The 17,691-nt window shown below is 40.0% G+C and overlaps 1 protein-coding gene across 1 annotated transcript in view; it reads left to right on the forward strand.

The window, feature by feature from the left end:
- Positions 1–17,691, forward strand: part of SEC8 (subunit of exocyst complex 8) — a 438,983-nt gene that overhangs the window by 36,194 nt on the left and 385,098 nt on the right. The window contains exon 3 of the mRNA XM_089379035.1: positions 16,470–16,643. Coding sequence (XP_089235161.1) covers positions 16,470–16,643 — 174 coding nt within the window. The remainder of the gene's footprint in view (positions 1–16,469; positions 16,644–17,691) is intronic.

Here is a 17,691-nt window from a genome sequence, read left to right on the forward strand (position 1 = left end):
CAGGGTCACCAGCCCAATCAGAATCAGTGAAACCAACTAATAGAGGAGCTGCTTTGGCACTGTAATGAATCCCAAACTGTACTGTACCTCGAACATAACGAAGTATTCTTTTAGCTGCTTTCCAATGACTTTCACGGGGGTTTTGCATAAAACGAGCAACAAGGCCAACAACAAAGGAAAGATCAGGACGAGTATGGGTTAAGTACAAGAGTTTTCCTACAAGTTGACGGTATAAGGTAGCATCAACTTCAGGAGAAGTACAAGAGACTGAAAGTTTGACTCCAGACTGAAAGGGAGAAGGGGCTGGCTTACAGTCTTCCATGTGAAAATGACGAAGAATATCACAAGCATACTTGGACTGGGAAAGGGAAATACCCTCCTTGGATTGCAAGACTTGAAGACCGAGAAAATAGTGTAAGTGTCCTAAGTCTGTCATTTCAAATTTCTTTTTGAGGCTAGACTTCACATGGTTTATAAGGTTGGGATCACTACCAGTAAGGATAAGATCATCAACATAAAGAACAAGGATGATAAGAGAGTTGCCCACTTTCTTGGTGTAGACAGTATTGTCAGAATGACACCTAGAAAAGCCAGATTCTAAAAGAAAGCTATCCATTTTGGCATAACAAGCCCGAGGAGCTTGCTTGAGACCATAAAGGGATTTCTTAAGTCGACAAACAAGGCTGGAGTCTGTTTGTATGAAGCCAATGGGTTGTTCCATATAGATTTCTTCCTTCAAGTCCCCATGCAAGAAGGCAGATTTAACATCCATCTGATGGACTTCCCATTTTAAAGAGGCAGCAAGGGAAAGAACAAGGCGGATAGAGTTCATTTTGGCAACAGGGGAGAAGGTTTCAGTGTAGTCAATGCCTTCAACCTGTGAAAAGCCCTTAGCAACAAGACGAGCTTTATGTTTATCAATTTTCCCATCTGGTCCATACTTGGTTCTGTAAACCCATTTACATCTTACAAGTTTGCGTCCCTTTGGTAGAGGAACAAGATCCCATGTATCATTTGTCAATAATGAATGATATTCTTCATTCATAGCTGCTTCCCAATGTGGATGGCCTGAAGCTTCTGCAAAAGTGTCAGGATCATGATTTACTGGAGCTTGAGCCAGTAAAGAAGAGGCTCTTTCAAACTGAGAACGTGTACGTCGCTGATCTGTAGGATCACCGGCAAGATCACCTGCTGCATCCCGAGTAGCACGGACCCATCTTGGAAGTTGAGGATCCTGAGAAGGTGGGGGAGGATTATCATCCTCACTTTCATCATCTGAAGAAGAAATGTTTTCAAAAGTAGAAGAGATAGGAAGAGGTGGCACATCCGCCGGACTAGGCTCGCAGGCCGATTTATTTTCATCAAATTTTACATCTCTTCTAATGATAACATTTTTGGACTTAAATGGAATAAGTCTATAACCTTTTACATCTTCAGAATATCCAACAAAAGTACATTTCTCACTCTTAGGTTCTAAAGCTTTATGCTTTTCATCTGGAATATGGGCCCATGCTTCACTTCCAAACACACGAAAGTGACTTACATCTGGTTTAATGGAACTCCAAGCTTCTTCTGGAGTGATATTCTTTAGAACCTTAGTAGGAGTGCGATTGATTATATAATTTGCACAATTAATTGCTTCGGCCCAAAAACTAAGACTGAGTCCTTTAGATTGCAGCATACAATTAGCCATTTCCTTTAAGGTGCGATTTTTCCTTTCAGCTACACCATTTTGTTGTGGAGTGTATGGAACAGTATGTTGCATTTGAATTCCATTTTCGGTGCAAAAGTTGATGAATGTGTTTTTAACATATTCTCCACCATTATCAGTTCTTAGCTTAAGAATTTGATGTCCAGATTGTTTTTCAACAAAGGCTTTGAAGGCAAAAAATGTGTTAAATACTTCGCTCTTGAGTTTTAAGAAGTATACCCAAGTGCGTCTGGAGAAATCATCAATGAAAGTTAAGAAATACTTGCAGCCAGAGAATGAAGCAACAGGAAGAGGACCACATAAATCACTGTGCACAAGCTGTAAAGGGGCTGAGGCGTGCCAAGAGGCACGTTTGTCAAAACTGTCCCGATGATGTTTTCCGAGTACACATCCGGAACAAACACCATCTCTGCAAGATACCATAGGAAGACCTGTCACCATATTTTCTTTACATAGATGCTGAAGGGAGCGATAGTTTAAGTGACCAAATCGCTCATGCCAAAGTTTGCTCACTTCATCATTATGAGCAACAAATACTGAGGGAAGATTGGATGACCCAAAGTTGTGAAACTTATACAACCTTGTGGAATCATCAGCAAGACCAGTAGCTAGAATCTGTTTAGGATCTTTTAGATCCTTGATTACAACATCATGAGGTGAAAATTCAACAATTTTACCTTCACCTGAATGAGTTATCTGATAGACAGATAGAAGGTTGCAGGATAAGGTTGGAACACATAATACATCATTAAACTGACCATTGTCTAGATGAACAGTTCCAGTCCCTACAACATTAAGAGATCTATCATCACCAACATATATATTTTTGGTGTTACAATCATTTAAAGAAGAAAACATGGCTTGGTTTTTGGCCATGTGATAAGAGGCTCCAGAATCAATGAGCCACTCATGAGAATGAGAAGAAGAAGAAGATACATTTAATGCATAACCAGACTGAGATGATTGACAATGACATGCAGAAAGTGCCATTCCGGAAGTTGAAGTTGAAGTAGGCTCCACATGGATGTTATGTTTCTTCATTGCGGCTTCCAAGGCTTCCATCTTCTTAAAGCATTTAGATTCTAAGTGGCCATCTCGATTACAAAAGTTACAATGTCTATCAGTCTTCTTCCATTTGTTTTTATTGGTCTTATCATTTTGCTGAAATGATCTTTCATTTTGAGGCTGAGTTGGTTTAGGACCATTCTTTTGAGGATATGACTTCTTAGGATTTTTTGAATTTGGTTGCTGCTGGGCGGCTAACGCTTTCGTGGAAGAGTTTCCAAGATTAAGAAGACCAAGGTGTAAGAGTTTTTCTTGTTCTCTTATTAAGGAATCACAAAAGGAGTCAAAGGAAGGGGCCTTGTAGTCTTTTCCTTGACAAATGAAAGCTTCCCTTGTAGAATGGAAAGTGGAAACAAATACAGAGTAGGCTGGTCCCAACTTAGTAAGGATGGAATAAATAAGGTTACCATCTTCTTTCTTAACTTTAACACCTTCCAAGAGATATCTAAGGGTCTTGAATTTGGACAAGAAATCTTCAATGCAAGAAAAATTATTAGGATCCAAAGTAAGCAACTCATTTTCAAGTTGATGGGCTCTAATTTCATTTTTAATCCCAAAAACTTTAGCGAGTTTTTCTAATGCTTCATGAGGAGTCTCAAGTTCTGCAATGTGGAATCTAAGATCAGGAGAAATAGACATCCCTATCAAACCACGTGCTTGATCTTGTCTATTTTCCCATTTTGCAGCCTTGTCTTCATCTTTTGGTTTCTTCTCTTGGTCTGTGGCTATTCTGAAGAGACCTTTACTTCTAAGTAAATCTTCCATGTAGGCTACCCATTGGAAGTAGTTAGTGCTGTCAAGAATGACTTGGCATGGACTTTCCATTTTTAAAAAAAAACTGAAGCTGAAGATGCTGAAAGTAAGTGTTCCAATGGATAGATCTCGAAAAAATAGGCGGTTTTAAAAAAAACGGCTCTGAAAAAGGCTTCCGGATGAAGAAGTTATGGCTTTTTGAAAAAAAAATTGTTGACGTTGCCGGCAAAGTGCGCGAATGAAAAAAATCCGCCCCCACAAAATGGAGACTTGAACCCAAGACCTCTACTCTCTTAAAATAGCTTTGAACCAATTGATCTATACAAAAAATTTGAGAGAGAGAGAGAGGGGGGGGGGGGGGGGGGCCTTGGTTTGCGTGCTTGCCTTGAGAAAGCTCTTTTTCCCTACAAAACACAAAACACAAAACCCAACACGAATATGCAAAAAAAAACGAACCTTGCGGCTCGAAGTTAGCTTTAGCCAAAAAACTAGAAATTTAAAAAAAAAATCTCAAAGTTAGCTTTAGCCGAAAAACTAAATATTTTTCTCAATGTTTCTGATTTTCCGAGATCACACTAAGGTGCAGGGAAAAGAGCATACGCATGAGAAAAATCCTTCCTTTCTGTTTCTGATTTGCCCAGATCGCACAGAGTCGCAGGGCAAAGAGCATACGCAGAAATGAAAGGTATAGATCCGGTTAAAAAAAAAAGCTAAATAAACCGAAACCGAAATAAGCAGAGAGAAAATAACAGTAAACTGCAAAAAACACTGTATACCTCCCGATTTGAAAAATGACGCAGCTAGGGCTACCGGAAACCTTTTCGCGTGAAACGAAAGGGGTTCCTCACTGGAACAGATGCTCCGAACGCAACAGAGCAGTCCTCTCGGCCCGAAAGCAGTCAGAAAGAACAGATCTAGGAAACGACAGCTGCATGCAGTTCTACCGGCTTCAAATTTGGATCACCAACGGACGCGGCCCTCAAATAGCTCTGATACCATGTAGGAATTTATAGGGTAAGTTCCTCAGAAAGAACACCAAAAGGACACCGCTCACAACCAGATCTCAAATCAATACACCAGTATTTTTGACGTGGTTAAAACCCTCAAAGAGGGAAACAGTCCACGGCCTGTCCCAACGTGGGTACTACAGGCAACTTATTAATCAAAGAATGGAAATTTACATAAGCTTCTCTCATGCACGGATTACCCGAACAATGACCCTCCATGCGCTTTAAATAGAACTCATGGACCAATCGGGTGTCAAGCCACGGATCAAGTGTCGGTAATACCGAGGTGAGAGTGAACCGTCGGATCACTACATATCGTGACCGTCGGATTGTAAGTTACAAAATGTACAACGGTAAAGAAAGACACTTTACCTAACTCTATACCTAACTCTATACTAGACCAAGTTGAACTTAACTATATCCTATGTGTCGGAATATCCTAACACTTATTATAGGAAGTTCGTGAAGGGCTTCTCACAATTAGCAGCTCCCCTCACTGATTTGACCAAGAAGGGGGCCTTCGCATGGATAGACAGGGCACAAGCAACATTTGAGCACCTCAAGGAGGTGATGAGTAGTTGCCCGGTATTGGCACTTCCTGATTTCACCCAACCGTTCACATTGGAGTGTGACGCATCGGGTGAAGGCGTGGGAGCAGTACTGTCACAGGGTGGACATCCCATTGCTTTTGAGAGCTAGAAGCTCCTTCCACACTAGAGTTTGTACTCAATTTATGATAAGGAGATGTTGGCCATTATGCATGCCTTGGCCAAATTTCGACAATACTTGGTGGGCAACAGGTTTAGAGTGAACACTGATCACAATAGTCTTCGCCATTTTTTGGGGCAGAAGGGCCTCAACGATAGACAACAGAAGTGGGTTAGCAGGATCCGGGTCTATGATTTTGACATAGAGTATGTCAAGGGCAAGCACAACGTGGTGGCGGATGCCTGCGACGTTTTCCCTCATGAGCATTTGCCATGATTGGAAAGCACAACTACTGATGGAGTACTTCAAAGATCGTCAGGCATGTGAGATCTTGGAGGGTACCTACGGGGATGAGCACTATCGCATGATGGAAAATGTTATTTATTACAAGGGGCATATCTATTTAGTTCTTGATTCACAGTTGAGGGAGAAAATCCTCCACACAACCCATGATTCGCCATTGTCAGGATACCAGGGGTTCCTGAAGACTTACAGGACAATCATGGAGCGCTTCTCCTCAATGGAGATGCGTTGATGCATGTATAGGAGTGCGAGGGTTATTGCAACCACTCCCTATTCCGGAGGGGAAGTGGGAGAGCATCTCGATGGATTTCATCACAAGCCTTCCCATGGCATAGAGCCATGATTGCATCTATGTGGTGGTGGACAGGTTGTCGAAGTATGCACATTTCTAAGCTATCCCTGTCAGGTACTCTACTTCTCAGGTTGCAGAGTTGTTCTTCAAGGAGGTTTTCCGGTTGCATGGTCTTCCCAAGACCATAGTGAGTGACTGGGACAACCGCTTCATGGGAGCTTTTTGGCAGGAGCTCTTTAGGTTGGTGGGCATAGAGCTTATGCCTAGCGCCAGCTATCACCCCCAGATCGATGGGTAGACCAAGATTGTTAACAAATGGTTGGAGTGTTATTTGCGGAACTATGTGACAGGGCAACAACGAGAATGGGTGAGATGGCTACACTTGGGGAAGTATTGCTACAATACTACCTATCACATGTCCATCGGTATGTCACCTTTCTGTGCTTTATATGGATATGATGCTTTATCTTTCACTAACATTGGTTTTGGAGACAATCGGGCCCTATTGTTGCCCGGATTGTACAAGCACCGCGACAATGCTCAGGACGGGGGCTGTCACTCTAATCCCCGCCCACTCTGTTTTAGTTGTCTCCCAATAGCAGGCTATGGGGGGTAGTCCCTATGGAATGAGGCGAAGGAAAGTAAGTTGATAAATCAACTTACCTGGGAGACACAGATGAGTGGGCTAGCCACTTGGCTGGAATTAGCAAGATTATGATTAAATTAGATTTTCTATTATGAGACCAGTGCCTTAATGGAGTCACAAATTCTTGCTTCTTATGAATTGAAACCAAATGATTGAATGGACACCCGCTGCTCGAATGATTGACTAACTATGTGAGATGCTTATGCAATAGATTATTAGTGATTGCTATCTTGGATTAAGATTGGTTAGATTACTTAAGTACTTATGTGAGATTTATCTTAAGAGTACTTAACAATGTTATGATGCAATCTTAAACAATATAAGCTTCAAGAGATATACGTGTAAACTTCAAGTAACCAATTCACCAATTAACGCAAGATGTTATGCCAAGCTATGATATCAAAGAGATTAGCCAATTTCAGATGTATCTCAACAATAAATATTCAGAAAATTCAGTCTTGGTCAATGTTATAGTAGTAGTAAGAAAATGCTAAACCAAGATTACGAAAATATGCGAACTTAGAAAATATGTATGTTAGCTTTCTCAAGATATATCTTTCAGTGAAATTTCAGATCTAAAGTATAATTTGTAGCAGTAAGTTAACCCACAGATCAACAAATATTGATGTCAGCACCAATGCCCAAAAATAGTAAAAAATTGCCAAACTTGAAGAAAAATCAATTTTTAGGATTTTTTTTAGGGCTGGACTAAGAAAATTTCAGATTTGATATACTTATTTCAGCAGTGAAATGGTGACAAATCAGCAAGATAAAATTCCCAGAAATAGATAGCCAATATTTCTAGAAATGACAAATATACTAAAACTTGAAAATTTCCAATTTGAGGACTTTAGGAGAGTTTGATTCAACAATTTTTAGAACTGATAAGTTTATGACAACAATTTATTAATGACAAATCAACAAACTAGAAATACTACAAATAATCCCCACAATGTCTAAAAATAGTAAGTTTGACGAAAAAAAAGAAAATTCAGATTTTTTAGACTTTAATTAGGATGTGATTCAGAAATGTTCAGATCTAATTTTTACAGTTATGCAGAAATTTCCAGCAAGTTAAAATGTCAGATCTAGGTCAAATTAGAGATGCCCAAGTGACAAAAAATTGTGAAAATGAAAATTTTGCAATTCTAAACAATTTTGACCATATAGAATTTGATTTTAGGGCCTAATTATTTGTGTTTTGCTTGCTGTAATAAAATTGCAAAAAAATAAGGGTTTAGAGATCAAACCCTAGGCCCAAGGCCTTCAAGATCCCACTGTTGAAAATCATTGAAATTTTGGAATTACCTTGCTGCTAGCTATATATGAATTTTGGGACCTTAATCCTGCAAAACTGCCAATTATTTAGCCTTAAAACTTCAACTTAGGTTTTCAGGTCAATTTTGGAGGAAAAGAGGCCAAGAATTGGAGAACAAGGCTAACGAAAACCAATTTGTGGGGATAAAATGGATGAAATGATAGATTGGGGGCTGAAATGGCAAAATGAGGCCAAAAATTGAAAACTCGTGTCTCGAAAATTTCCAGATAAAAATTTTGCCGTCAAATCTTTAGTAAATGGCCTTGCAAAATTGTCTAGAGACTAGATTTTACCCTCAAGGGCCTAGATCTAGCTCTTCTCTCACATGATCCGTTGACACAACCTGCAAAAAATGAAAATAAAAACACTCAAAACCAAAATATAACAAATAGATCTAAAACCCCAACCCAAGTTAGAAAAAATAAATTACAATTATAATTTACAAAATATATAATGGGTTTTGAAATGGATTTAGAGATTTTTTTTTGTTTAAATTTTTTACTTGAAAGAATGACTAAAATGCTTCAGAAAAATTAATGATTCACTATAGCCCAAGCGAAGATTAAATCCACCATATAAAAACTAGAGATCCAAACAACGGTGGTTCTTGCCCAAGATTGTGAACTTTGAGGCCAAGGATTGAAGTACCTGCAAACACTATGTATTTATCTCAAAAACTAATCCGTTAGATCACATGGGGAATCAAACCACCTAAGATTAGCCCAAAACTATCAATAGCATGATTTTATGTCCTTCTAATGAAAAACAGATCTTACCAATATTCAACATAACATAGAGATGCCCGTAGTCAGCACATACCACAAATCAATAAGCAAAAACACCTTGAATTGCACCCCAGAGTCTTTTATTATGATAGAAAAAATTGTTCCCAGTGGGACAATAGTTTACACAATGCTTCAACAACAATTCTAGCCAAAGATTGTTAGTTTTTGTAGCATCGGATGTGTTCTAGCATTGAAATTTTGTGGAGACACTAGAATACATGAGATCTTCAAAACCCTAAATCGTTTATGGAAATTTCCCCTAGAAGTATTTCAGTTAGATTATTAACGAGATTTTAGGTATTTCCTAAGTCTAAACTTAGGGAATATGACTAATTAATCAAAATTAATTAAGTTATTGTGTGGATGTTCTAGAAACTTACACAGATCAACTACAAGTTAATCCTAGCCATTGATTAAGATCTAATCTTGGCCATTGAAGTTTCAACGGAGGGTTATAAGAAGAAGTCGATGGGGCTTGGAGAAATCACTTGAGTAGTTCGATTTCTTGGTAGATCGATTTACTGAGTAGCAACAGTTAGTTGCTGGAGAGAGAGCCAGAGAAATCGAAGTTGTGAGAGAGGGGCAAGGACAATGAAGTCGGAGGAAGATTTCCTGATTCGGTGAGTGCATTTGCAGAGAAGCCACAGAGATGCTGACGCAGAGCAATGCAGTAGCCTTTAGAGGCAAAGTCAATTTGCTGATGAAGATTGATGTTTTTAGTTCTAGACGTCAGGAAGGAGTCCCAGAGTGCTGAAGAAGTGTCTTTCTGGTCAGCAGAAGGCAGAACGACTTCATCAGAATCGAACAGAAGGCAAGCCATCCAGCCAACGATGCAAAGCAGCGTAGAGGCTGACGTAGTGCCTTAGAAGGTTGAATTTCTGAAGGAAAGTGGTGCCGGGAATTTGCCTGTGGGGTGAGGAAATTCCTCACTAGATTTTTTTTGCCAATTTGTCTCTCCAAGATTGCCAGTTTCAGCATCCAATTGTACTCAAATTATTTCACTGCTGCTTAATATTAAAACCCTCAACTCCTGCACTGGTTTTCCTGAGTTAGGATTTTCAAAGGACATTGGTCCAAAAATAATTGTGTCATTTTATGTGTGTGTGCTAGTATTTCTTCTGTAGTTTATTTGTGTAGGTTGCAGTGTGATTGATTTAGTATTTGCTGTAACTCAGTGAATAAATTGTTAAATTTAATTAACAATTAGAATAATAATTTGTAGTTGTTGCAATAGGGATCGGGGTTCCAATTTTCACATGGTATCAGAGGCACATATGAGCAGCGAGAGTGCTTAGTAGCGAAGAAGGAGTTTCGCTGTTCATTGAGAGGCAGTGGTTCGAAACCTTAGAGGCAACACAGTTACCTTGGCCAAGAAGACGAATTATGGAGGAGAAATCGATTTTTCTGAGAGGGACAAAAAAATTCGATCTTTCCAGATTGAGGGTTTGCAGAGGCAAAGGGAACAACCAATATTTTTCGCAAAGCAGATCGCTAGCTGGGCACAACAGTTTTGCAGCAGTTGCTAGAGCAGAACTAGCGTCGGGAGGAGGAAGAGTACACATTGAGAGGGAAAATTTTCCTTAGTGAACTTCTCGTCTTAAAAGGTTCGAATTCCCTTGCAAAGTAGCAGCAGTGGTCGAGTAGCAGCGACGACCGAGTAACAACAACGACTGAGTAGCAATAGCGGCCAAGTAGCAACAGTGGCCGAGTAACAGTAGCGACCAAGTAGCAACAGTGATCGAGTAACAACAACGACCAAGTAACATCAACTGAGCGACGATCGAGTAGTAGCAGCTGAGCAGAAAGGGAAGATGAGATTTTAGACATCATCTGAGATGGCCATTGCTGGACTACGAGATCATGACAGGTTGGACAATGCTTCCAACTATGTCACCTCGAAGGCAAGGATGTCCTTCCTTCTAGATGAATATGGCCTGAAGCCATATATTGATGTAGTGGTAGCTACCTCCACGGATGTAGGAATATCGAAAGGAGATGGCGAGGGCAAAGAGATTGATCCTAGATGGTGTTCGAGATCATGTTGTATCACACATAGTGGCCAAGGGAACAACCAAGGAGATGTGGGATACACTTTCCACGCTATACCAAGGCACTTCCGAGTAGCGGAAGATGTACTTGGAGGAGAAGCTGAGATGCACCAGGATGCAGAAAGGGGAAAGCATAGACCCCTTCCTCACCAAGATTTAGGAGATCCGGGACCAATTGTTAGTTGTTGGGGCAATGCCTCAACCCACAGAGCTAGTACGATTGGCACTCAACAGTGTCTCAGAGGAGTGGCAGGTATTTGTCCAAAGTATCTTGGGCAGAGAAACCTTGCCAAGTTGGGACAAAATGTGGGCCGATTTGCAGTAGGAGGAGTTGAGACGAGCTCTATTGAAGAGCTCCATCAATGGCAGCAACAACAAACAGAAGCAGGTGAAGGAGGAGGGGAATGTGGCCCTCACATCAAAGGGTCCTGGTCAGGGACAGGGGGAGCAGAGAAAGAAGAAGGACATGTCAAAGGTCAAGTGCTTCAGATATGGTGAGCTTGGTCACTACAACACCCAATGTCCTCTTAGAAAGAAGGACAAGGAGGAGAAGCAGGACCAACAGGCAACATCAATAGAGATTGATAGACTTTCCTCTAGGTTGGAGGAGGACTTCCCCATGTTTGCTGACATACCCCTAGGAGTCAAGTGGGGTGACTTGGTGCTGTAGCCTCAGAGTGCTACAAATGGGCAGGATTCTTGAGGAGATCCACCTCTTGAATCAGTACCTTGCTACAGGATCTCGTAATATTCAGTAGCAAGATGGATCAATGACAGTAGATGCAGTCAGATTTCAGAGTGACAGATGCAGAGTCTAGTTGCAGTCAGATGCTGGGGAGTGTAGTCAAGAGTTGGCATCAGTGCAGTTGGCACAGTGCAGAGTTAGCGACAACGCAGATTCTTTAGTGACAACGTAGATACTAGCAACAGTCAGAGACTCAGGTGACAGATGCATTATACTGATCACAATTGATTCAATATTTAGTATGCTTTTCAATTGCAGATGTTGTAGTTGCAACAACAACAGATGAAGAGGGAGTTGCAGTGTAGATGCAGTGTTGGCAACAATTCAACAGGGTCAACAACAACACAGATGCAACACATATTAGAGTTGCGCATAGTTGGTGGGCAGCAATGTGACAGGAGATGATGCAGAAACATGATGTTGCTACAGAGAGCAACAACACTAGAACACATTCCTTGCTAAGGAAGAGTGTTAGTTTTTGTAGCATCAGATGTGTTCTAGCCTTGAAATACAGTGGAGAGCCTAGAATACATGAGATCTCCAAAACCCATAAACATTTATGGAAATTCCGCCTAGAAGTGTAACAAATAGATTATTAACTAGTTTTTAAATATTTACTAAGTCTAAACTTAGGGAATATGACTAATTAATCAAAATTAATTAAGTTATGGTGTGAATGTTCTAGAAACTCACACTAGTCGACTTCAAGTTAATCTTAGCCATTGATTAAGATCTAATATTGGCTGTTGAAGCTTCAACAGAGGATTATAAGAAGAAGTCGATGGGGCTTGGAGAAATCACTTGAGCAGTTTGATTGCTTGGCAGATCGATTTCCTGAGTAGTAGCAGTCAGTTGCTGGAGAGAGAGCCAAAGAAATTGAAGCAGTGAGTGAGGGGTAGGGACAGTGAAGTTGAAGGAAGATTTCCTGATCTGGTGAGTGCATTTGCAGAGAGGTAGAGAAGCCACAAAGAGGATGATGCAGAGCAGCGCAATAGCCTCTAGAGGCAAAGTCAATTTGCTGAGGAAGATTGATGTTTTCAGTTCCAGACGCCGGGAAGGAGTGCCGGAGAAGTGTCTTTTTGGTCAGCAAAAGGCAAAATGACTTCATTAGAATCTAGCAAAAGGCAAGTCGTCCAACCAACTATGCAGAGCAGCCCAGAGGCTGACGCAATGCCTCAGAAAGCTGAATTTTTGAAGGAAAGTGGTACCGGGAATTTGCCGGTGGAGTGAGGAAATCCCTCACTAGATTTTTCTTGTCAGTTTTTCTCTATAGGATTGCCAATTTCGGCATCCAGTTGTACTCAGATTATTTCACTGCTGCTTAATATTAAAACCCTCAGCTGTTGCAATGGTTTTCCTGAGTTGGCTTTTTCCGGGAACATTGGTCCAAAAATAACTGTCATTTTATGTGTGTGTGCTAGTATTTCTTCTAGTGTTTATTTCTTCCGTAGTCTATTTGTGTAGGTTGCAGTGTGATTGATTCAGTATTTGTTGTAGCTCACTGTAAATAAACTGTTAAATTTAATTAACAATTAGGAGAATTATTTCCAGTTGTTGCAATAGGAATCGGGGTTCTGATTTTTCACAGAGATCAAGATGACTAGAGACTCAAATGACTCTCTAATTTATAGATAAATCCTCCAAATGGAAAAATAACGGCTAGTTTCTTTGATCCTTGTCAAAATAATCTTGGCTGTTGATAAATACTTCAAGATCTTTTAATCTTGGCCCTTGATTTCTTATTTTTGAGGAATTTTCGAATTTATCATTTAATTCCATTTTAATTAGCTCAAAATTAATTATTTAGAGCTAATTTCCTCAAAAATTTGACTTTGACTTAACCACCAAAGTCCAAGGGTCCAAATTTTCTTGAAAAAGACAATATTCTCTTGGTGGAGGACCTTTAAAAATTGATTTTTTCAAGACCCACGAATTTTTCCATTTGGAGAATTTATTTTCCTAGACAATTTAATTTTGACTCTAATTAATTAATTTTTTGGCTTAGGATTTAATTTTATTTTGCCAGAAAAATTAATTAATTTATACATGAGGGATTAATTATTTTTCCAACTCTCTAATACATATGATTTTTCTTTTAAAGACTCAAAGAGGGAATACACATTCGTCTTAGACCCTCAAGGCACATAACCCATCTGCGACTCAATATGATCTAGTAAACCAAGTGATTTGTAATAAAATAATTTAGCCAATTAGCTTAAATTATTCCCAAACCACTTTTACATCAGACTTGACTAAAACACTAGGACTCACCTAATAATTCGACAATAAATTTCACCTTAGCTTTGGGGGTTTAAGCTGGAGGGAAAAAACTCTTCTGATTAGCCGTGTCGAAAAACACAGGTAATCAGTGAGGTTAAAAAACCTCCTAGGATGGAATTCGTCATCAAATTATAGGCTTACCTAGGTTGTTACATAGACTCATGGTTTTACCAAGATCATTTACAATATATAACTTGCAGAATGGGATGAGTATGATACACAAGTTGCTGATATGTGATCCGATCCTTGTTGAAAAAATTGTACTTCTGCTTCCCTGGAACTTTTACAATTTGAGTGCAATAGGCCCCAAGGGTCAAAAATTGGATACAAGAGAGTTAGAGCATTCTTAAGGCTCTCAAAGATAATTTGCAGACATCCCAAAACCAACAGAAGATGTATGTAGACAGGCACAGGGTTGAGAGACACTTTGAGGTGGGGGATCTAGTCTTCTTGCGCCTTCAGCCTTACAGACAGTCCACGCTGAAACAAAAGGGGGCCAAGAAGCTACAACCATGCTTTTATGGCCCATACCGGGTGACCAGGAGGGTTGGTGAGGTGGCATACGAGTTAGAGCTTCCGCCTGGGAGCAAGGTGCATAACGTCTTCCACGTTTTGTGCCTCAAGAAGGTACTAGGACAACATGTGACAACCACCATGGAGTTGCCCCCGCTGGATGATGATGGGCATCTAGTTTTGGAGCCTGAGGCTATTTTGGAGAGCAAGGAGAGGAGATTGAGGAGCAAAGTCATCAAGGAGTTCTTGATCAAATGGAGGAGCCTGCCAGAAGAGGATGCTAGCGGGGAAGCTGAGCAGATTTTACTGCATCCGGCTTTGCAATTGCTTGGGGACAAGCAACATCTTGGCGGGGAGGACTATGATATTCCCACTTAGCAAGGTTGCTAAGTGAAATATCAATTTTGACCAATTTTGCTAATTTTTGGATAGCAACTTAGGCAAAGTGGGTTGAGGGGCCCCACTTGCAATTTTGAGGTGAAAGAAGGCTCCAACATAGGAAGAAGGGGAAAAATCGATTTGATAGTGGATGGTGGGGGCCACCCCAAAGAGGAATATGCTCCCCTTGGCTAGTACACTTTCTTGGAGGGAAGAGATAGAGGGAAATCGATGGATGGGACCCACATGGGGAATTGGAGGCCCAACGACTAAAATAGGAGGAGCACTCATCATTTGCTCATCTTTGATCATTTGAAAATAGGAAAATCAACCATAGGACCAACAAAAAATTCTGCCCAAACAAATCTTTGTTCACTTTATTAAATCTGGAAAATTAGAGCTTTGACCCACAGAGAATACACATAAATTTCAGCACACTTTGAACTTGGATTTAGGCTCACTGGAAAATTTAGCCTCTAGAGAAATTCGGCTTCCCTGGAAAATACTCGGCCCTGGCACCTGTATGGCCCCTGCGCATTGGGAAACTCTGCCTCCCTTCCTCTCTGCAAACCTGGCTGGTAACTCTGCCTCTCTCCACAGCTTTGGCCTGCTCCAAAATTCAGCCTCTATCTCCAATAACTTAGCCTTCACGAATTTTGCTCCTGAAATTCCCTTGCTGCACACTTTCCCTTCTCTTCAGTCCTCGAGTCTCTCACTTCTTGAGAAAATTGCTATCTCAATCACAATGTATCTTTCACCCATCCGTTAGGCTTATTTTATAATTTCAGTAAGCCAAATCCCTAACCCTAATCTCCTAAGTGATCAATGGCTAGGATTACATCCTAAGCCTCACTTGAGATCAATAGTAGAGATTAGATCTAAGTCACTTAAATATTTTAATTGTTTATCATTCGAAACTTGGCTTAATAGTCAACATTAGTTAATTAAATAATTAATGTGCTTTTCCTAAGCTAAACATAGGAAAGAAATCATAACAATCATTGACTCCTCTCAATCAAGCACGTAAGAGGAAATCTGACATCTTCTGCATGCTAGACACCGAGCCTATGTAGAAGCACCTGTCTGAGCTAATAACATCAACAGCCTCCCCTATATTTTGAAGTGGCACAGCGGGTGTTGCATGGGAATGATCCAAGGTTTCTCACTCCCAGGTGCTCCCAGGGAAGACTAATGCTTGCATGTGCTTAAACATTGTACATGAAGCGCCTTGTGCAAAGCATAGATAGCCAAATCCTAACACTCTTCTGCAAGCTACAGTGTTGAAATCACAGCAGCCGCTACAAACAGTGGACTTCCAAAGGCCTACGGCCCAATCAAAGCAAAAGACAGATACTGAAACCATGCCTCTGGTATGAAACAAATGTCAGTGGAAAATGCACATCTGCTGACTTCTGCGGCCTTTGAACTGATGCCAAAACCATGGAAACTTATGAGGAAATTTTCCAAGAAAAATGCAACTCTGCCAGAAATGATTTTCAAGGAACATTTAGGCAGCAGAATACATTCACGAAGAACTCAATGATGTTCCAAATAACAATGTACAGAGCTAAACATGCTTAAATATCTAGCAGTTGGCAAATGCTGCAAACAGGCAAGATTTAACCATCCTTAACCACAAAAATATGCACAAATCTCGTTGGAGATTGGGTGTAATGGAGCATTCTTGAGATCTCCCCACACACAAAAATCTCCTCACCCACTTCCCCCCATTGAATAACGAATCTTGAAAATGCAGTCATTTTAGTCAGCTTATTAGTATATGCAAATGAGCCTTTTATCAATATGAGTTTTAGTTGTGTTTTATGTACTGTGGCACATGATATCATTGCCTGTTTTTTCCCAGAGTTTTTGTAAGGTCTCTTTGTAATGACGATGTAATATCACATGGTTACACAGATTCTGCGGTTATTCAGCGAGTCTGCTGAAAGCATTGCTGGGTTGAAAAGTGAATTGGGAGAGGCAAAGAAACTCCTTGGTTCTCGAAACAAGCAACTGCATCAACTTTGGTATCGCTCTGTTACGTTGCGCCATATTATTTCTTTACTGGATCAGATTGATAATGTGGCAAAGGTGAGTGGTTTTCATGAAGACAGGGTTTCCATTTTTGGGTTTCTAATATTATTGTTGAAAAGATAGTCACATTTTTGTGGACATGAGTGATACACTTGATACGGCATATTGCTTGTTATTATAAAAAATTCTTTTTAGAATTAGGATGTCAAAATCTGTGATTTCTTTTGTTTGTGAAAAAAACCTAATTGGATGTACATACTTGTAAAAGCAGAAGCAGCATCATACCTGATTTAATAGCTTACCTTAATATGGTTGACTACATTATCCTTTGTCATGCCTATGTACCTAATATGCCATTTTACAGGAAATGAAGCTAGAGCACTCTGATTGAAATTCTGTTTTCCATAGTACAAAGAAAGCCCAAAGAAAGTTTGTACTATGAATTCACTACTGTGAATGAGACCTCAGCACGATTGACTTTTGTAGTGGCTTTTCAATAAGGGAACATTAAAATCAGAAGTAACATTGTTGAATGTTGTGGCTGCAAACTCAGAACAATGTTGATTTGCACCCAGATTGAATTGTTTCCATGGTAGAAAGAAAGCCCAAAGAAAGTTAGTACTATGAGTTCACTACTGTGGATGAGAACTCAGCACATGCCTGACTTTTGCAGTGGCTTTTCAATAATGGAATTCTAAAATCAACACTAACATCAATTAATTTTATGGATGCAAACTTAGACCAGTGCTGGTTTGTACCCTGATTGAATTTCTGTTTCCATAGTACAAAGAAACCCACAGAAAATTTGTACTATGAATTCACTACCATCATCCATGAATGAGAACTCAGTAGGATTGATTTTGTAGTGGCTTTTCAGTGCTGATTTTGATCTGATTCTCAGGAGAAATCAGGGGACATGCTTTCAAAGAACCACGAGTCTATAAATGGTCTGGACAAATGCAGGAGAATAAATAGAAATGATGCAATTAATGGATCAGGAAAGATATCTATTCATTAAATACAATTAATGGACTAGGAAAGATCTCTATTCATTAACTACAATGGGAATTTACATATGGATTTTTGTCAGGGAAGAATTTTCTAA

This window comes from Pinus tabuliformis, chromosome J (genome assembly GCF_031772625.1).
Source record: "Pinus tabuliformis cultivar Carrire ecotype Pingquan chromosome J, CPIR1, whole genome shotgun sequence".
Classification (NCBI taxonomy): domain Eukaryota; kingdom Viridiplantae; phylum Streptophyta; class Pinopsida; order Pinales; family Pinaceae; genus Pinus; species Pinus tabuliformis.